Source organism: Ochotona princeps, chromosome 21 (genome assembly GCF_030435755.1).
Source record: "Ochotona princeps isolate mOchPri1 chromosome 21, mOchPri1.hap1, whole genome shotgun sequence".
Taxonomy (NCBI): Eukaryota; Metazoa; Chordata; class Mammalia; order Lagomorpha; family Ochotonidae; genus Ochotona; species Ochotona princeps.
In genome coordinates this window covers 10,370,655-10,391,945 of record NC_080852.1, presented here as the reverse complement: position 1 = coordinate 10,391,945, position 21,291 = coordinate 10,370,655, and the positions used below count along the sequence as shown (strand labels likewise).

The window sequence follows — 21,291 nt, the reverse complement described above, 5'->3', positions numbered from 1 at the left end:
GTGGGCACCATAATTGTACTAAGTGTTCACTTCACCATTGATATTAATTCATGGACCATTGAGCACAGACTTTGAGGACCAAGCCTCTAACATGTAGGGGCTTGTGGGATACTCAGAACTGTTCCCCGTACCATAGTTTGTCCAATATTGACGGGCTCATTGTGGCTAAGGAAATGATGCTGTTTGACTGGGTGACATGTGACACTATAATGGATAACTTCAGAAGCATTCTCAAGCAAACAACATAGAGATCAGAAGAAAGCGTGCAAGGCTAGCACTTACCAGTGTGTGCATCAAAGCAACCTCAACTTAGCATTCTGTACATCAAAGATGTCTCTGGGAGGTGCATTTAACTGGAGAAAAGTATAAGTGCCTTGGTTTTCTTCCCCTTCAAAAATGGTCCCTGTTAGGTTATTGTTTGGTATAATGAATGATATGATGGGCTGTTTCATTATAGCCTTAAAGAGATAATAAACCACAGTTCTAACATGAAATCTGTGATGTGTTTCAGAGATCAACAGACCGTTTATGCTTATATCTGTTGCCCGAGAAGAGGGTCCATAGCTTTCTCAGCATTACAAGCTTCTGGTGAGCTGAAAAATTAAGGCTCTAGCTTTCCTAAATGAGCTGTACCACTGACTTTTGGACAAGAAATTTAACTATTGCAGAAAATGTTTAATGTCACTGGATATACTCCTTAACGACCTGAAATATCTCCTAGTTGTTAGGACAACCAAATCCTCCGTTCGGAGTCTAAGCATGAATTATGGAGAACATCAATGAGCTTTAGAATCTGTAGTTCACATTTCCTTCTGCGTTACATTTCCTCTTCCTCTGACAGATTGTAACTTCACTCTGACATCAGTCTGTCTAGTAAGGAATACAAGTGCTTTCCTCAGGGGTGTTCTGGGCATCCTATCATGTATTTGTGATCACAGTGAAAAATCAAAAAGTAGTCGTTTGGGGACATTTTTTTCTAAAAGATTTATTTATTTTTATTGGAATGTCAGATATACAGAGAGGAGGAGAGACAGAGAGGAAGATATTCCGTCCGATGATTCATTCCCCAAGTGGCTGCAACAGCCTAGAACTGAGCCAATCCAAAGTGAGGAGTCAGGAGCCTCTTCCGGGTCTCCCACATGGGTGCAGGGTCCCAAGGCTTTGGGCTGTCCTCAACTGCTTTCCCAGGCCACAAGCAGGGATCTGGATGGGAAGCAGGGTTGCCAGGATTAGAGCTGGCGCCAATATGGGATCCTGGCGCATGCAAGGCAAGGACTTTAGCCGCTAGGCTACCGTGCCAGGCCCTGGGGACTTTTTAAAGGAGAAATTTATTGTATTTGAAAGGCAGAGAGAGAGAGAGAGAGAGAGAGAGAGAGAGAGAGAGAGAGAGAGAGAGAGTCTTCTACCTGCTGGTTGACTCTCCAAATGGGAATGAAAGTTTGGGCTGGGTCTGGCTGAAGCTGCGAACCAGGAGCTTCTTTTGGGTCTCCTGCACGGGTATAGGGGCCCAAGTATTTAGGCCATCTTCCACTGCTTTCTCAGGCACATTATCAGGAAGCTAGGTTGGAAGTGGAGTGAAGGGGACTTAAAATGGCATTTGTATGGGATGCTGGCATTGCAGGTTGAGGCTTGACCAGCTACACAACAATGCCAACCCCTGGAAAACAACTTTCATGTGGGCACTTCAGAAAGTTTGTAGAAAATGCAATTATCTGGTGCAAAGAATTTAAAATCTGAAATTCATGAACATGAGGGTATAGTGTTTATAATTGCATATGGCCTGTAGTCCTGTGAGCCCTTCCTTCCTGCCCTGGGTTTCTTGTCAAAGTAATGACAATGTACCTTTGTTTGTGATAAAACTCTTAAATGTTAATTTTAATGTATTAATGGTATTCCTAATGTGTGCTGAAAAAAAAATGGCTGTAAGCCCTTTTCCTTAAAGTTACACTTTCCTTAACTTAAAAGGTAGTTTTAGAAGTACAGATTGGCTTCCATGTTACAATCTTTTACTTAATTCATTTACTTTGTCATTCATAAAGGAAATCGTACTTGAGTTGTGAACTAAAAAATGAGGAAGCACTTGAGGTTTCTGCTGTATGTTTTTTTGTTGTTGTTGGTGGTGTTATTGTTACCCAGTAACTTGAACACTGTTTAATGTGTTGTAATACATTGTAGAGTTTATCCTAAGCTGTTAAAAATTATAATGTACAAACGTGAATAGAGATTTATCTATAATAGGGGTAACTTGTTTCACTAATAGATGTTTCTAGAAACAAGTGAGGCGAAATTGGTCTTTTTGTTTGTTTCTTTTTTTTTTCTTTTCTTTTTTTTGGGCACAAGTTGCACTATTGAAAAATTGAGATTGTATAAATATGGTCAAAAGCAGCAAGATACCAAAGCCTTGTGGCTGTCCAATAAAAAGCTATTACACTAACAACAACAACAGCAACAACAAAATCAAGCACATATTTAAACTTCTGTGCATCAAAATAGTTTTAGTTTTCCATACACAAAAGTTCCTTTTGCACTAAGCGATTTTCGATGACTTCTACTGTAGCACTGCCTGCCCCTTGTACTTTCCCTAATCTCTTTGACAGTCTTGCTCCCAAATCAACCTGCGGTTGTACGGTATGAAATGCAAATATTTCATCCCGAGACAAGATGTGCAAACAGGCCATCCCTGTAAGGTCATCACTCCTTAGCGTTTATTTTCTCCTAGGACAATCATTTAGTTTATTTCTTCTGAAAAGGTAAACTCCTGGATGAGATGTTAGTCTAAGAAGGATATCACCAGAATTTCTTAAAGAAGGACCCATTGGGCAACTTTTTAATATATATGTAGTTTACAAAATACATTCTCTTGCTTTTGACCTTGCAACACCTTCTATAACTGGTTTGCCAATCTCTTCTTTTCTAGGTGAAGAAATTGAGGCTTCTAAGAACCCAGTGGCATGCCTAGGATTGCACAGTTCTTCGCGGACAGCCCGAGCTCGGGGGATTCAGTGCTTCACTCCACCACCTCCCTGCTGCAGGGAGAAGGAATACATCCTGCTGGAAGGGACTGGAGGGAAGGATTGGCACTGCGAACACAGCCTGGCATTTTATTGCCCAAGCTCCGGAGGGCTGTGCCCCACACTTCACTCCTGAAATGTTAGGGCACTTCTCCTTTGAACTTCTTAGCCAACTGGGTAATTAAAAGCAGACAGCGACCGCGCACTTTTGTATAAATGCGGTTTCTTTTTAAATTAACCGAATCTTTCAAGTGCTGCTTTCCATTAGAAGTGGCTAATTGGATAAAGGGGGAAGAGCCACTCAGCTGAAAGAGCGCCGTAAAAAGCTCAGATTGAGTGAGTGTAGAAAAGGACCGCACAGGAACTTCTGCAGCAGTGCGTTTATTGTCACGAAGGAGGCAGTTCCTGCGCTAGGTTCCTCTCCAAGCACAGGCTAAGTCACAGCAGCCCAGGGAAGAGTTGCGAGCCGATAGGAAGCCCTTTTATTTCAAGATCGCCTTGAATGCTGAAACTTTCTGGTGCCAAAACACTTCACTTTAAAAGAAAAAACAAAAATCAGGACCCGGGATGCCGTCGCAAACGTCTGAGCTGAAAGAAGGGGTGACGAAAGGAGAGAAGACTGTGTTTGTCCTTATTAATATTAAACACCCAAGTCCGTACCCTTGAAGCAAGTGGGGAGAAGGGAGGGAGAGGAGCTGCTGACATTGACAGTGAGTCCAAACAGGAGTTGCACTAGCGGAGTCCACCGTGGTGCCGCTGTTCACGCTTGGCCTTCTGGGAGTTGTAGTTTTGCCACGAGCAGCTCTGCAGAGGCGAGCCTAGAGTAGCCCTCCCTAGCTAAACTACCATTCCCAGGTGGCGCTGGGCTCTCCGCCCCTCCCGCCCGGGTGCGAGTGTAAACTCACCACGCCGGGGCGGGCGGCAGCGCGCGGGCGAGCGGGCTGAGCTCGGCACTGCGCGGGGGGCGCGCGCGGTACCGGGGGACCCAGGCCCCGCCACCTTCCCTCAGCCCCTCGGGTTTCGTCCTCATTTTGGAGCCGTGGAAAAACGGGGAGCAGGAGCCATGCAGTCGGAATCGGGGATCGTGCCGGATTTCGAAGTCGGGGAGGAGTTTCACGAAGAGCCCAAAACCTATTACGAACTCAAAAGTCAACCTCTGAAGAGCAGGTGAGTTGTGACAGCTGTGAGGTGTGAGGCGCGGCGGGCGGCTTCGAAGCCCTCCGCACTTCCCGCCGAGGGGCGAGGACAGTCGGACGCTGTGGAACCAGGCGACAAGGACCCCGTGCCCTTGCCCCGGGGCGGAGGGCGCACGGGTCTCCCCCACCTCAGCTGAGGGCCGCGCTCGGCCGGCCCGCGCGCCTCTGAGGAGGCTGTGTCCGAGCTCCGTGCGGGCCGGAGCGGGGCAGGACGGGCGGGACGGCGCGGCGGGGATGCCAGCCGCTGAGACCGGGTGGGGGCTGGGGAGCCACCGGGCGCCAGGTGGGGGAGGAGGAGTGGCGGAACGGGACGCGGTCGGTCGGCGATGGAGGGGCGGGGAACGGCACAGAGTTTCTAAGGTTTCCCTCCCCCCCCCGGACGGAAGAGCCCTTGCGGGCTGAGGGCTCCGAGAGCGCACGCTGGGGGTGGATAACGACGGGAGGTTTCAGGGAAGCTGGGAGCTCGTCAGGGTAGTTGTGGGCTGCTCTGGGAAAGCCGGCCGCCCGCAGGTGAGCTTTCCCGGGCTCCGCCCCTCACCTTGGCGGCCGCGGCTCCGGAGCGTGGGCGGCACCGGCGGCCGCGCGTGGGCGGGTCCGCCGGTGCAGGTTTAGTGCCCGGGACTTAGACCCATTCAAACGCTGGCCTTCCCTGGAAAGAACGTGAGGGTTACACGTGTTTTAATTGCTGAGAAGAGAACTTCACAAACTTTTTAGCCAGAGAGCAGTTCGACACTCGCTTCTGGTCTGGTGCCCACCACCTCCTCTGAGCGCTGCCTTTGTACCTCTCGCCCATTCTCCCTCTGTTAAGGCTGTTTTGAGGGAACGGATTAGGAGTCTCTCTTTCTGTAGATCCCGGAGCCACTCCCGATCTCCCCAGCTTCTCATTTCCAGTGTTTACTAACAGGGAGATGGTCACATCACAGCCTTCTCCCTAGTGAGATAAGATACAGCTATAAATAACTGCAAGTGTTCCTCACCGCCACCGCGCTCCGCGGCCAGGGTCTGGTGAATGGGACCGGCCGCCTGAAGGGGAACAGGTCGAAAAATCAGTGTGAATGAAGAAGGGCAACCGAGGCAGCCTCTTTCGGGCAGATTGCTGAGTGGAGATTGTGCCGTTAGAGGCGTCACAGCAGCCTTGAGTTGGTGGTTTGCCCCATAATGGCTGTTTTGTGTGTGAGCTTGGATTGTGTGTGCTGGGGTGTGTGTGTGTGAAGGGTATTGTTGGCCGTGCTCACTACTGCTTTATCTGCAATGGGCTGAAGGGACTAGTGTTTTACCAGTGAGCAGTCTTTGCTTTTGCTTCTATAAGCAAATGCTTACATGGCCAGAACGAGAGGGTGTATGTGTGTGTGTGTGTAGTCCTGAAAGGAATGAATGAACTGGACTGTTTGGAATATTTCTGATGGTAACTGATACATAACATTAAATGAGTTTGAGAGTGTGAGAAAAATACCATCTGGAAAAACCCAGAAGAGTGCTACGAAACTTGTATTGGAGGATCTGGGCCTCTTCTTTTTTGAGTCAGCAAAAAAATGATTTGCAGGGGTGAACAACTTAGGGAGCTGAGCAGGAAGTGGTTCGGAGTAGGGGGAAGGAATGGCTTCACATGTTGATCCTAAACACAGGTGTAGGGTAGCATCCATATGGAGAAGGAAGGCTAAATTTACAAAGTTGTCAAACTTGCATGTTTGAGCAGAAGCACATATTTTGAAATAAATCAGTGAAATAAAATCCGTGAATAAATAGGTGGAGTTGGCAGCAGTTCCCCGCACTGTTTTCCACAGTTGTCTATGATATTCCCATTAACATCTGTTGTGTGCTTTAGAAGGATGCACTGTGCTGAGAGTCTTCCCATTGCTTTTTGTCTTCAGGCTTCACTGGGATACTTCGCTTTGGAAAAAGCCACAATTAAGAGGTTAAGATCAATGGTCTGCCTATCAGATATATTATCTACATTGTTCCTTGAAGTTGGAAATAAGCTCAACACCTCTGTCACCTCTTGATCCAAGTCCCTCTCAGCTCTTGTTTGGGTTATTCTGGCAATCTTGGAGCAGGTTGCTGGAGCCGCTGGTAGTGGGTTTTCAGTATGTTCCTTCGGAAATGGTGTTCAACTCAGGAGGGAGCATAGCCCGGTGGGTTAAGATGACTGCATTCTGTCTCAGAATCTTGGAGTTCAGGGTCTGACTGCAGCTTCCTATTCATGCAGCTCCTGTGAGGCAGTAGGGATGGCTCAAGTAACTGGGTCCCTGTTCTCCACTGGGAGACTCTTGCTATGGCTCAGTCAGGGGTGGTTATGAGCTTAGGGAGAATGAACCAGTAAGTGGGAGCTTCCTTCCTCCCTCTCTCCTTCCATCTTTCTCTCTCTCAAAAAAAAAAAAAAATCCCAATTATGGAATGATTTATCCTCTTATGGGTCCTTTCGTGATGTCTGGAGATATTTTTAATATCACAATGGGAAGGGGTCATCATTGGCTTATAGTAGAAGGTAGAGGCCAGCGATACTGTTAGCAGTTCTACAGTGCCCAGGGCAGCTTCCAGTCAAAGAGTTATTAATGCCCCAACTGTTAATAGCAGTGAGGTGGCGAAACCATGTCTTGAAACTCAAGTCGGATCATGCCATTCTCTACCTGATACCCTCTCGTGGTTTCTTGTTTCTCAGTAAAACTCAAAAGTCCTTAAAATGGTGAAATGGCAGCTTATTCAGTTCAGGCTGACTGGCAGATCTGGCCTTAACTTTTCACTTGCTCCTCTTTTCCCGCTGTGGTCTCCTCCCAGGTCCCAGAATACTTTAGGCTCTTTCGGCCCCTTTGCATAGTGTACCCTCTGTTCCCTCTGCCTGGACCACCTTTTGTTCACAAGCCAGAGTACCCACTCCCCCACCAACTTCAAGTCTTTTCAGTGTCTTCCCTGCAATCCCTATCACGCCATTGATGTGGCCTGCTGTGATCTTTGTCTTCACAATGGCTGTTCCTCTACTTCCATTTGTCTTGCCCAATGGTGTTCCTCCTCTGATGTTTATTCTAGAACTTTCTCATGCACTAGGTTTATTGTCTGTTTCTCCACCCTAGACCATGAGGTCCAATATTAGTAGGGACTTCTATCTGTCCCTTGGTCACTGTTGTGTTCCAGAGCCTGGAGCTGAGCTTCTGCTTGTCCGTGCTGTTGATATTTTGGACTAGATAATCCTTAACTGTGGAGGGCTGTGCTGGGATAGTCAGTAGCACTCCTGGTCTCTTCTTGCTGGAGGCCAGTGCTGCCTGATGCACCACTGTGACAGCAGACATAGTCAGACGTCACTCCCATTTCAGAACCACTGGCTCAGAACAATGCCTGACACCCTCAATATTTGTTGGACTGTGTTGCCTTCTCCCCTAGTAGCTCACTCCAGGAGAAGGTGTTTGGTTTTTGTTTTTGCCTTCAGCATTATGTTCTTTGAAAATAGATGGCTACCAGGGTTTCTTCAAAAAGAGGTGTTTGTATACTCCTGGTTGGGGTCAAGCTCAAATGTGTCTCTTAGGAAAAGCAAGTTTAGTTTCTGCCAAGATCTCCTTGCCTTTAGAACTGGGCAGTTGGGCAACTTAGATAATAGATGGACACCTCTTTGATCATGTTGACACATAAGGCTGTGTCAGAAGAAGATTCTTGCTCCAGGGATGAATTCTCAGAACTGTTTGCACCTTGGTCCCTTCAAAAAGAGTTTCATTGTCCTGGGAGGGAGTTTAGAACCATGGGTAGCAGAGAAGTTGCTGTCTAGGGCAAGCCTGGCATTCCCACACTGGCGTTGAAGCAGATGTGGAATTGTCCAGTGTGTGTTCAGGAGCCAGGGAACACACTGTAGGGCTTGCGTACCGGAAGGCATCTTCCAGCACAGTGGCGTCCTTGAGGCCACGAGGCTTTGGTTTGGTTTTCTAATTGTGGAATGTTGGGGCTCAGTAGTCACTTATATCCTTTTCCTAGATAGACTGTACAACTGACTTCCTTGAGTTCCAGTTTCTTCTTGGAGTTTTGACACTGTTGTAGACAGCTGTTAGTGAACTTGTACAAATCAGAAATGGGGATGCCAGGAAGCATGAGGGTTTATTGTGGCAGGGCGGGATATAGTAGTGATTCCCAAATGCTGACTCATAGAGAGGTGTATAAAGTGAAATGAGGAAGACAGACTGTTGTGTCACAGACACACATCTATTTGGGCATAAGGTCACTGCCATCTTGTGGATATATACTGAGATTTTTCTCTGTCATCATGTGAAATTTTTTTTTTTGTTTTATAAAATGAAAATTGATTCTTGGCGCAAAGAAGACTGTTAGTCTTATTGTACTTTCTGATTTTTTTTTTTTAAATTTTTGTGGTCTGTACAGTCTTTAAGGAACATAGAGACTAGCCGCCTTGTGTTGGCATCTTTCAGTTTCCAACTGGCTGAGTGACTAAGTGGACAGGCAGGGTGACTGCTCATTTCAGTTTTCTGCTCTAGCATAGGGGAGCCTTCCTCTAGAAGTCTTAAGAATTTTAACTATGGCATTGGGAGAGAGTTGTGTATTGCCTGGCATATAGTAAGTGCGTAGTAAACACTAGCAGATGTTGGTCTTGTTATATTGTTTATTACTTAGTACTGAGCTCTAGCATTCTGAAAAGTCTTCACATTTGGTTGACCATGACTATTTTCTGTTAAGGAAGTGTTGTTATACAATTAAATTCCCTCAATATTAATAAATTCTGTTTTTGTTTTTCTCCTAATTCAGATAGTTTTTTTGTGTTTTATATTTCTGATCCAGTTCAAGTTTTTGCATTTTTTATTTTTGATCCAATTTGTAGCAGTACTTTAATGCTGTTTAAGAAAATAACAGTGATAATAATCAGCACATATATAAAGTTCATATTCAACATGTAGTTAGTGAGTCATAGTAGATGTAAACTACTACCAGTAGTATCAGCTAATGTTTATTGTATATGCACTGGGTGTCAGCCCCTGTTCTGTGTTCATATATATAAAGCATACTTAATCATTAGCAAACCTGCATGAGGTGATTGTAGATACAGATGATAATGGCTTTAGTTACAATTTAAAAAAACCCAGGTAATCCTCATGTAGAGCTTACTAAGTGCAAGGTGCGATTCTGACTACTTCACTTGTAGTATCTCAGTTCATTCTTACTTCAGTTTTGATTCTATGCATTATTATCTTTCCAAGTTTACAGAGAAGGAGACTGAGTCATGTCCAGTAGTTTGGACCTGGGTTTAAACAGAGGCCGTCTGAGTGTTGTGAGATGTTCTTGTCAGTTTCTCTTTACTGCTGTATAAAAGGCAGGTGCATGGTTGGACAAAACCCAAAGATGAATCCCACCACTATATCCCCCCCCAAACTGCCAGGGAGAGGAGGGGAGAACATATGGATCCTGCCAATTAAACAGCTTCCTGTGGGGGAGGCGAGCATCAGCCCTGGGGAGGTAATACAAGAAGTGGACTTGGAGGAGAGAGTTTGTGCACAAATAGAAGTGTCTGAGTTTGAAGCAAACATGCTTTTCTTCTGCATTAAATAGCATGTTAGACGGTTTGGAAAACATAATCCTAGCAAAGCCATTTGAAGTTTTTGTTTGTGTTAGACATTTTGTTTTTACAGATTTATTTACAGGCAGATTTACAGGGAGAAGACACAAAAAGATCTTCCATCTGCTGGTTCACTCCCCAAATGGCTGCAATGGTCAGAGCTGAGCTGATCTGAAGCCAGGAGCCTCTTCCTGGTTTTCCACAGGAGTGCAGGGTCCCAAGGACTTAGGCCACCCCCTGCTGCCTTTGCAGACCACAAGCAGGGAGCTGGGAACTCATGTCCATATGGGATGCTGGTACTTGGAAAGCAGAATATTTTGCGATGGCCCCTGAAGATTTTTTTTTTTTTTTCAAACAAGGTTTATTTGAGAGAGAAAGAAAGAGGGAGAGAGGAAGACAGAACAAGTACATAAGCACCTCTGTCTACTTCCCTAAACCTGCGGTGACCATGAGGGGCCAGGCTGGCCTTGGGAGCCCTGGAAATCAATCTAGATGTTCCACATGATGGACAGGGACAGACTGACTACTTGAGCTGCTTCGAAGAATCTGTTTTAGAATAGAAGGAAGTTGGAGTCTGGAGCCAGAACTAGAACCTGACCCAGAGATGGGAACTGAACCCAAGCTCTCGGATGTGGGATGCAAGTGTCCAATCACCAGGCCAAATGGCTGCATCATGTTTGCATCTTAAACTTTTAACCAGACTCTCAGTTCTCCCTCGTGGTCTGTGGGCAGTACAGAAACTGGGAGCACGTGGGTAGGTTTACAGGGAGCTGTGCTTTAGTGCTGAGCTCATGCTTTTGTCCGTTAACCACTCTGTTGTGTTTAGGGCATGCAGCCTCTTACTGTCTCAGTTTCTTTAAATAACAGCATGAGTGGACAACCTTTTCATAGGGTGGGTAGAACTTTTAAAACCAAGGCATCCTCCCTAATTTGTACATGCATATTAATTTATTCTTTTCTGATAGAATTTTTTCCTGATAGCATTTTCCCTTCCTTGTAGCAATAACTGAAACCATATGTAGAATCATGTGTCTGAGGCAAAATAGATGAGACTATGGTGCCTTAACCTGGCAGATGTTCAAAACTTATTATGCAGATTCGTTTTGTGGCATGATTAGACGGAACACTTGATTAAAGTGGGATTCTAAGTGTTGGTTTTATGTCTTAATGGAGACTTCCTTTTCCCGATTACTGCTATTTATAGAATCCGTGTGTGTGTGTGTGTTTAATTCCCTTTGAGTTCAGCAGTGTAGTTTGCACAGGCTGATGTTTATATCTGCTCCAGTTGTGCAAGAAGTGGAAAATATCCTTTTTTTAGAACAGGTCACATGTGCTTACTGTCAGGAATAGGACCTCAGTGTAAAAAAATGTATCTTGGGACAAATCAAAGTTACTAAATTTCTGCCTCCAACTGCTTTGTTTCAGAACTGGCAGTATTAGGATAAATAATAGGAAAAAAGAACCTTTGGCTGTTTTTTTTTTTTTTTTGTCATCTTTCAAGGACAACAAGGATAAGTTTCATTTGTTTTTTGTGTGTGGTGGTTGTTAAGTATAAAATGTACTTTTCCATTAGGTTTGTTTAATTGGAGTAAATTATAAAAATGTGTTTAACTACATTATTTGGGAAAAATGATCAAGGAGGCACATTAAATATAGTACATGCAAGCACCATAAATGTGTGATATTATAAAGGACAAATTGCAGTTTAGAAAATTTTGGGGAGTCTTGTGAACATTGTGTAGTTGAGGAAATGAATTATTCCAAGTAATGGAGGCTGCATCTTTCTTGGAGGAGGAAGAGCCATATGCTGCTCAGATGAAATCTATTTTTCTTTCTCTCTCTTAAAAATATTTATTTATTTTTATTGGAAAGATTTATAGAGAGAAAGCTCTTCCTGTCCACTGGTTTATTCCCCAAGGGGCTGCAATGACCGGAGCTGAGCTGATCCAAAGCCAGAAGCCAAGAGCTTCTTCCAGGTCTGCCACGTGGGTGCAGGGTCCAAAGGCTTTGGGCAGTCCTCCTCTGCTTTTCTAGGCCACAAACAGGTGGCTAGATGAAAAGTGGAACAACTGGGGTAGGAATTGGCACCCAAATGGTATCCTGGCACATGCAAAGCAAGGATTTAGCCACTAGGCTATTGCACTGGGCCCTCTACTTCGCTTTCTATTGCTCAGGGTTTCATGGGAATGCCAGAGATTTGTCTCCTCAATGGTAAGCCTATTTCTCTAGGTTGCTTCTTTTGTTTTTAAAGATTTATTTTTATTACAAAGTCAGATATACAGAGAGGAGAGACAGAGAGGAAGATCTTCCATCCAATGATTCACTCCCCAAGTGAGCCGCAATGGGCCGGTACGCGCCAATCCGATGCCGGGACCTGGAACCTCTTCCGGGTCTCCCACGCGGGTGCAGGGTCCCAAAGCTTTGGGCCGTCCTCAACTGCTTTCCCAGGCCACAAGCAGAGAGCTGGATGGGAAGTGGAGCTGCCGGGATTAGAACCGGCGCCCATATGGGATCCCGGGGCGTTCAAGGCGAGGACTTTAGCCGCTAGGCCATGCCGCCGGGCCCTCTAGGTTGCTTCTTAAGCATGGCTTCCTTGTTGTTGTTGTTGTTGTTTTGTTTTTGCTTAATCTTTCTCTCCTATGGCCTTCCATGCATACCCTGAAGATTAAAGGAGTTCACCTTTGAAGTGTTCCTGTGAGGCACTTGTCCTGAAAGTCAGAATATGGAGATCTTCCAAGGCGACCTTTTCATAGGGCTTTTCAGGAGCTGAGCTTTGTGCTTGGGGTGTTACAGCTTGGAGGCAGCTTATTGGCTGTTTTCTAATTGTATTCATAAGTTTTTTGTCACTACAGTGAAATGTCAGAGTAAACTGGTTTTATAAAGGCAGATAGTTTGGTTTTTACGGTTATAGTGTTGGAGGTTCCAATGTAAGATTGAGGAAGTGGTCCCATTTGTCTTGACATCTGGTGGAGAAGGGGCAGAAGGGTAACCTTCAGAGCCAGGAGGCAGAGAAAAAAATGGCTGGGCCCAACTCAGGCCTTTATAACCAAGCCTCTCTCAAGAATTGTTATCTAGGGGTCACACCTTCAGTGACCTAAGGACATCCCATTAGGGCTACGTCCTAACCACCATAATAAGATCAAGTCCACCACCCTCCTAGTACCATTAACTTATGACTTTGAGGGTTAAAGTCCAGCATGAGTTCAGAAACCATATCCTATTCAGTCCATGCCATATCTGAGAAGGTGGATCATGCTGACAAGGGCAGGGGTGCATTGCTTTGGAGGTACTGATGAGAGGGAAAAAAAAGCACCTAGATTCTCCCCACCCCTCCCCAAACCCTCCCACCATGGTGGATTCCTCCACCTTGTTGCATAACCACAGTTCAAGTTCAGTTGAGATTCCCCCATTGCAAGCATATACCAAACATAGAGTCCATCATCTTATTGTCCAGTCAAGTTCAACGGCTTCTTAGGTATACCCTCTCTGGTCTGAAGACAGAGCCAGCAGAGTATCATCCCAATTAATTAAAAGCTCCAACATACCATCAGCAAAAATTTACATCATTATGGAATTAATTGACATAGTAATGAGTAACCAATATGGTAAAAGTAAATGTGAGTTCTTAACCACCAAGTACCTATGAAACTGTGTTACATAGTACAATGTGATTAATGAATTAAAAATAATAAATAAAAAATAAATAAATACTTTGTTTAAAAAAAAAAAAAGCACCTAGAGATGGCCCCTTGACATCATTGTTGTTCCCTACTGTCTTCCCCAAGTGGTTCAAAAACCATCCTCAGTCACTTTAAGTGTAGGAAGTATAGTTTTGGAGTTGGAAGGTCCTAGATTTATTGTTTTTTTTTTCTTATCCTTTCCTTTCACCGTTCTCTCCCTCCTTACAAGGATTATTGATTAAAACACCTATAGGGTGTTGGACTTGGTACTTGCCATAGAAAATTGTATGTAGAGCCAGGTAGATGGGATTCCTGCCAGCATAGTACTTCCATCCAGGGTAAGGCTGGAGAACTTTGGAACTGCCAGCTGTTTAAGTCCTTTGACATTATGTGGTTTGGCCCTGGTTTGGTCAAGGCAACTGCAGGCAGGACTCGAAGTTCAGTCAGTCAATAGCAGGCTAATTTTTAAGTTGCTAATTTTGTATCGCCTGCAAATGATGTTATAAATATCCAAGTGGCTCTTGGCAGAAAAAAAAAAGGTTCCCCATCTCTGAGAGGTAGGGACACAGTTAATGAACCAAATAAATGAACTAAGAGGATTTTGGGCAACTGTTAGGAAAACTAAACGTTTATTGGCTAAGTGTGACTGTGAAAGAAAGGGATTTTCTTGCATTGGATGATCAGGAATGACTGTATGGAAGAAGTGATTTTTGAGGACAGCCCTGACTGTGTGATAGGAAGGAATAGCTCTTGGTGCTCTTCACCAGCTCTGTGTCTTTGAACAAGTCACCCAACCTCCCTGAGCTTGTTTCCTCATCTTTGAAATAGGGCAATGGCTACCTTGCAAGGGTCCTATGAAGAGAAAAGTAAGTGTACATGACATGAGGCTTGATGCCAGTGGTTTTCCAGGAAGACCCCCTACAACTGGTTCAAGGTAGTATATATATAGAGGCTAAAGTACTACAGACATAAATCTATTGTGTTTATGACTTGGTCTTCAGTGTTTTCCTAACATTGAGTGAGTCAGAGATTCCTGCTTGTCTTCATAAACCTGCCCTGGACCAAAAGTGGAGATGGGTCTTGTTACTTTTTATTAGCCTCTTTCTTTTAGGATCATCTTGCCCCATCCTTGCCGTCTCCTTGCTTTTCTCACTGCCACTATAACAAGATTGCTCCTGTCGACCATGTCTAACCTAGTGGGTTACTAGGCTGGGCTTTGAACTCCTTTTTTGGTGTAAAGGAGAAGTCCAAGTAACTGAGGATTTAAAAACTGGAGCCCAAGGTGGATTTCACAGAATGTACAGAGCCCCCACGAAACATCGACCTCCTGAGTCCCAGTCCTAGGTCATGCTTCCTATGCACATGGAAGCAAAATGTCAGTGCTGGTGCAGAAGTGAGAATGCAGAAACTCTCCTCCTACACACCACTCTAGCCACTCACCAATCTTCACATCCAAAGGCAGTGGCGTGTTTGTAATTGAACTTCTTTAAGAAATATTTTCAAAGCATTTGAATTTCAGTAACTGTTGTTTTGAGTATCCGTGAAATGATGACTTTCAAAAGGAAAACTTCCTAGTTGTGTGACAGCAAATATTTAAAATCTGTTTTCCAGAAGTTTCAGAGCTAGAGATGGCTGGTAGAATCCTATCCTCTAAAGAAAAGTGTAGCTTGTTGAGCAATTTCAGGAAGGTCTCTCTGGTCATTGTCTTCCCCACCTCCACCCCTTCCCCACAGGGGCACACTTGCTGAATTAGTGGCCCATGGCCATTCATTTCCCTGTATGAACGAGGCAGCAATGGCAAAATGACTGTCTCCACTGTTGGGGAATAGTTCTTGCTGGGGAAAATTTAACTTGGCTTCATGGGGAGAAAAGCAAGGGAGAGAAGGGTTGTAGAGCAACTGGTTTGGTTATGTATGAAATGACGAAATGACAGATAAGAATGCTGTGTTTACTTCACTACTTTGGCTACAGTATGTTCCAGAATACTAAATTGGTCCAAAGGCACACATCTTTCAAAATGTGCATTTTATTTTTGTAACTGGAGATTGGGAATTTGGTAAAAGGAAGAACACTTTGAAGTCCTACAGATAATTTTCTTTTTTAACTCGGGATCAGAGCAGACATGGTCAATTCCGCTAGACAGTCTCAGGGAGATGTGGCCACCTTGTTCCTCTTGTGTGCATGTGGGGTCTGTCCCCTAGTGTTGGTGTGAGTGCTTCAAAACTGAGTCCAGGCAGGCATTGAAAACTATACCAAGTACGTCAGCAAACAATAACAATTCCTTCTCTGTCAAAAGGCCTGGGTTATATGTTTGTTTTTATTTTTTCCTCCATATTTGAGATACTTCAGCAAAAACCAGAAAGGTATTACTGTTACAATACAAAGGTATTACAATACCCTGAGGTGTTGTATTGCTAAACTTGTATATAGCTACATCACCTAACTGTGGGACATTGGCACTTCTGCCAGTAGAACCAACCCTTTGAGCAAATTTATAATGCTCTTGGCAGAGACTGATGATTAAGAAACATTAAAATAGCATTAGCAAGTTAGGGTCATTTACTCTCGAAGGGAGAGGATGACGACAAGTATGCCTTCTGGAAAAATTCTGTTTTTTGTGTTGAAGGGAAGAGCTCACAGTAGTGGATGTGAAGCAGTTGCTGAAAAGATAAGCAGCTGGCATTCCAAATGACATTCTAAATAAAAGTTGGCCTGTTTGCTACAAGGAAGCATGCTTGCAGAATAGCTGGCAGAAGATTGGCCACTGCTCGTGGTGTATTGGACAGTCAGCATGTAGACTTTTTGGAACCATACCTTGTGTCATCTCAGCATGGTCATTGGGTAGATAAACACTAACAGTTTTATCTAGATAAGTGCTAGATGACTAAATGCTAAATGATTGGATCTTGGAATGCAGTTCTAATGGTACTGATTACATATGGAGCCTTAAAGACTGTTGATTCAGAAATGAATGAGAGGGTTTGCTCTTGTTTGCCTGGTTACAGTGTTAAAGTGAATAAAATGGCTTAACAGCAGGGAGTTGAATGGCAAGGCTACTTATTTGGGGGTTGGTTTGGAGACCACTCTGCTTGCCTCAGGTACTCCCTTCCTAGTGTAGCCCTCTTTCCCACTCTTGGGTCCATAGTCCTCACTTCTTGATAAGCGATTCTCAGTGGCAGCCATTTTCCCTTTCCTTACGTATTTCTTTTGGTGATCACTGATTTTTTTGCCTGCTAATATTCTCTTTTCTAAATTTTTCTAACTAACCCTCCCACATGCTTAGCTTACGTGGCTTTGTGTCATGACTCCAGGAGTGGAGAATGTGACATAGGTCTGGCCACATGGCCTTGTGGCAGGAGTTGGTTTCAATGGGGTGTGCGTTGACCACTCCAAGTTAATTCCTGGTACCCTGGTATCACCAGTCTAGATCTGATGACCAGACAGTCAGCTTCCTAGAGGGGAATTTTTTTCTTTTTAAACCACTGTGTAGCTATTTATTGTTAGTATTCAGCTGTGTCCTAATAATACCAGCACGACCTTACATTATTTTTCACTAAGTATATTCTGATTTGGGAGAAAAAATTATTCTAAAGCAGAAAAACAAAAATAAGTCATTAAGGAGATATAAACATTTAAGGTTAAATGTATTAGGTTCTTAAATTTGAGTGTACATTAGCTCCCCTTGAAAGGCTTCTTTTAACACAGATTCCTGGAGACACCATTGCAGTTTCTGACTCAGTGGATCTGGTTTCTAAGTGATGCTGAAAGTGGTGTTCTTGTTGGGGGACGGGGTGGTCAGGGAGGTTGTCATAATTTGAAGCCATTGCAGTAAGGTGGTGGTGAAAGTGGCATAGTGATTCTGCTTGGTAAACTAGGAATAGAAAGTATTATATTAGAGTTAGATTATAAGGAATGTGAACACTTGTTCTGTATCCTGACATGGGGCATAAACCCCAGATTAACCATGCTGAATGAGGAAAGCTTAATGGTTAAATGACAGGAAATCCCAAGGGTATGGCTAACTAGGCTTACCAAGGGTAAGATTGTGGTTGTGTATGCGTGACAGAATGTGAAGTGACACAGAGTGTAAAATAACCTAGCTGTACTACCTGAAGAGCCCTGACTCCAATCTCAGGAGATGTTGGAGTAGAAATCAGACTCACTGGGAATGTGTGAAACTTGAAGCATACTGCAGTCACTTGACTGAAAGCCTCAGTTGAGAAATAGGGTGATGGTGGTTTTGGGTATGACCACATGACCAAATTGTTGTTCATGTAACTTCTGCTGAATAAAATTTGAAATACGACTTTCAGCCTGTTTTCCCCTCTTAATGAATTCCAGACAGTTTGTGGAGTGTGGGAGCTTCCAAAACAGGGGTGGAATGGCCAGGACCAGTCAGCATCTGTTTTGTCATGAACAAGGGTGTCTTGACCCAACAGTCACTCTGTTTTGAGCTTCACCAAGCCATTCACTTTAAGAGGGAAGGAAAGGCCTGGGTTTTGTCAGACCAACAGAGCCTGTAGAAAAATTCTAGAACTCTACCCACCACTGTGTTTCATCTAATTGGACTTTAGCATCTTTGTTTTCTCTCTTTCTTTTTTTTTCTTTTGTTGTTAACTCACCTTCTCCAAATAGAAAGCCTTGATTTATTATTATAAACTGGCCTGGGGGTTTTAAATAAGAAGTTTAACTTCATCGTAAGACGTATTTGAACTTAAATTCCATCTTGGCCATCTGGTAGCTGCATATCTTTGGGCAGGTTATTCTTCTAATCTTCATTTCAATAGAGGCTACAGGAGAGTAGCGGGTAATAGTATGATCTTAGTTGTAGTGTAATTAAGTAGATGAAAAGAATTATGTGGGTAGAGTGGTCAGGCCAAAGCCTAACTCTTAGTTCCTTCCATATCTATAGCATCAATACGACTTTCTTTCTTTCTTTCTTTTTTTTTTTTTTACTTGAAATGAATTTTTGATTTTGGACACCTTAAGAAAAGACAAAATGACTCAAAGGCCATCAAGGAAATATGAAGATCCATAGACAGGAAAAGGACACCTGAAGAAATCCTAGTTTGGATAATCAACATTTTTAAAATTTGAAATAGTGGCAAATGGTGGGATCATGAGGAGAGGTATTGAGGGTGGCACATGTTATTTACAGACACAGTGTTGCTTTTGTTGTCTGCACAACTTTTATTCTTTATCAGCACGTTTCTTTTCATCATAATTGCAGACTAAGGTCCAGTGGAGGAATAAATAATAAGCTGCAGTCATTGAGGTGGCACAATTCTGTGGCAGTGAGACAATTCAGCGCTGTTGCTGTCTCCACGTGGCTGTCTGTAATTCCTAACTGTCAGGTTTCACTCTTCCCTGAGTAGCAGCTTATGCTCTATCTTTTCACACTGGAGAGGACAGCTTGTTTATAGGGGTGGGCATCTTTATCTAGGATGAACCATCGTGCCGTATTCCTGAACCTCAAAATTTTTTACTTCTTTCCACTTTCTTAGCATTTTTCCCGTTGGTGATAGCAGTGTGTAACTATTTTAGAGACAATAGTTTTAATTGTTGTTACTCATCTAGTTCAGTTATTTAAAAGAGAGAACGACAAGGACAAAGGAAGGGACAGATGGAAATTGCCCATCTGCTGGTTCACTTCCAGTATGCCTGCAGCAGTCAGAGCTGGGCTGGTCCAATCCAGGAGCCTAGAACTCAGTCTGAGTTTCCACATAGAGGACAGGGACCGAAGTAATTAAGCCATCAGCGACTGCCTCCCATGCTGCACATGAACAGAAAGCTGGAATTGCGAGTGGAGCCGGACTTGGCCTCAGGCACTTTGATATGAGGTATGAGTGTCACAAGAGGTATTTTAAGCACTGTACCAAATGCAAAATTTTAAGTGGTGTCTTTTTCCTCGCTCCACACCAGTATGCTTTTCTTGATCTTCATGAGGTTTCTAGCCTAAAACCTTGTGACTAAACTGGTCATCAGAGAGCAGAAAGTGAATTAGCTCAGATAGTAAACCTTTTCCCTGGAGAAAAAAAAAAGTCCCATTATATTGCACATAGATGTGAATGCCTTCATTAGTTACAATTTGGTACTATTGCTTGGAGAGTTGGGTATGTGTCTCACTAGACGGCTATGAAGATGTAACCATGAAGAGAGATACTACCTGTAATAAGGAGACAGTAGACGTTAGCTGCTGCCACTCCTACTACGCTTGTATTGCAATCACTTCTCTCTACTTACTGCTGCAGTTCTTATTAGAAATTAATTTGTTTGACAGAGAGGTGGAGACAGAGAGCTCCCATTTGCTGGCTCACTCACCAAATCACTTTCTATGGCCCCTCAACTGGGGCGAAACCTAGAGCTGGGAATGCAGTCCAGGTGTCTCACATGGGTGGCAGGGACCAACTGCTTGAGCCGTCCCTGCTGGCTTCAAGGGTGTGGTTAGGAGGAAGCTGAAGTCAGGAGCTGGAGCTGGGCATCAAAACCTGGGTACTCTGACATGAGAGGTGGGCATCTTAATTACCTGTTTAAACCATTTGCCCATAGGACTATAGTTTTGTGTTACCATTGGTGGCATTACTATGAGAACTTAGGCTTTGCAGTAGAATTGAAGAAGTGACTAACAATAAGAACACTTGTTTGTGCAAGTGTTGTCTACTATCTCATTGCTTTGCCACTGTTCAGTGAAAATGAGGGAACTGCCAAAAGTTCCTGGAAAAATGGAAAGTTGCTGTTCTGCCAAAAAGTTTGAAGCCTATGCATAGTTTTTCCATCATGTGTATTTTATATGTACTTTTTTATTTTTGAAGATTTTATTTTTATTGCAAAGTCAGATATACAGAGAGGAGGAGAGGAAGAGCAGAAGATCTTCCATCCGATGATTCACTCCCCAAGTGACTGCAACAGCCAGAGCTGAGCTTATTCAAAGCCAGGAGCCAGGAGCTTCCTCTGGGTCTTCCACGCAAGTGCAGGTCCCAAGGCTTTGGGCTATCCTCGACTGCTTTTCCAGGCTGCAAACACAGAGCTGGATGGGAAGCTGGGCTGCTGAGATTAGAACTGGAGCCCATATGGAATCCCGGCACATTCAAGGCGAGGACTTTAGCCGCTAGGCCACGCCACCGGGCCCGTGTGTATTTTGCATGTACTTTATGAAGACCTCTCAGAAGTAAGATATTATGTATTCATAGCTTATCTCAAGCTGATGGACAGTTCTCCATGGCCTGGAGTCTGTGCAGCAAGCTTTCAAACCCATGCCAGCACTCAGCAGCAGCCCAGGATACTCTGGTCCACTCCCACACTCTGTCATTTGTTGTGTGCATAGGAATGGAAATGAATTTGACTGCCAATTAATGAGGACATATCTTTTGCCAGAATCCATATGTAACAGAACATAAACATAAGTGGAAATTTCAGGGCAGTGGTTCTCAGAGTATTTTCAGTCTTTGAAATTATGGCAAATCCAAACTTGAGTCTAAAGCTGTTCACATCCTCGGTTTTTATAGGAGAATGGGGAAATGAAAGTTCTTTCTATGTGCTGAACGAGCAGTATAGAAATACAGTGAGCTCATGTGCTTGGAGAAGTCAGGAGCACAGGACAGGAAGAAGGCTGAGAAGGATGGGTCAGATGGACCATCTACTGGACTTCTGAGCACCATACTGGAGCAGAGGAGAGGATGAATATATAAAATCGGCCAGAGTTGAGAGCTGGGACACTCAGGAGCTGGGAGGAGCCAGTCCTCAGAGATGGAGAAAGCAATTTTAGAAGTCCTCTGAGTACATTTATTGTTTTGGATGTGTAACTGGGTGGATGTTAGTAGATTTGACTTTTGCTCTTATTTTTTGAGTCATGGTTTGGA

General features: G+C 44.0%; 1 protein-coding gene across 4 annotated transcripts in view; it reads left to right on the top strand.

The window, feature by feature from the left end:
• Positions 1-3,598: 3,598 nt before the first annotated feature.
• MITF (melanocyte inducing transcription factor) overlaps positions 3,599-21,291 on the top strand; it is a 222,271-nt gene continuing 204,578 nt past the window's right edge. The window contains exon 1 of one of the 4 annotated variants that reach the window (XM_036497421.2): positions 3,599-4,178. In XM_036497421.2, coding sequence (XP_036353314.1) covers positions 4,075-4,178 — 104 coding nt within the window. In that variant the 5' untranslated portion in view covers positions 3,599-4,074. The remainder of the gene's footprint in view (positions 4,179-21,291) is intronic. The other 3 variants (XM_036497422.2, XM_004581608.4, XM_004581609.4) reach the window with 3 other exon arrangements.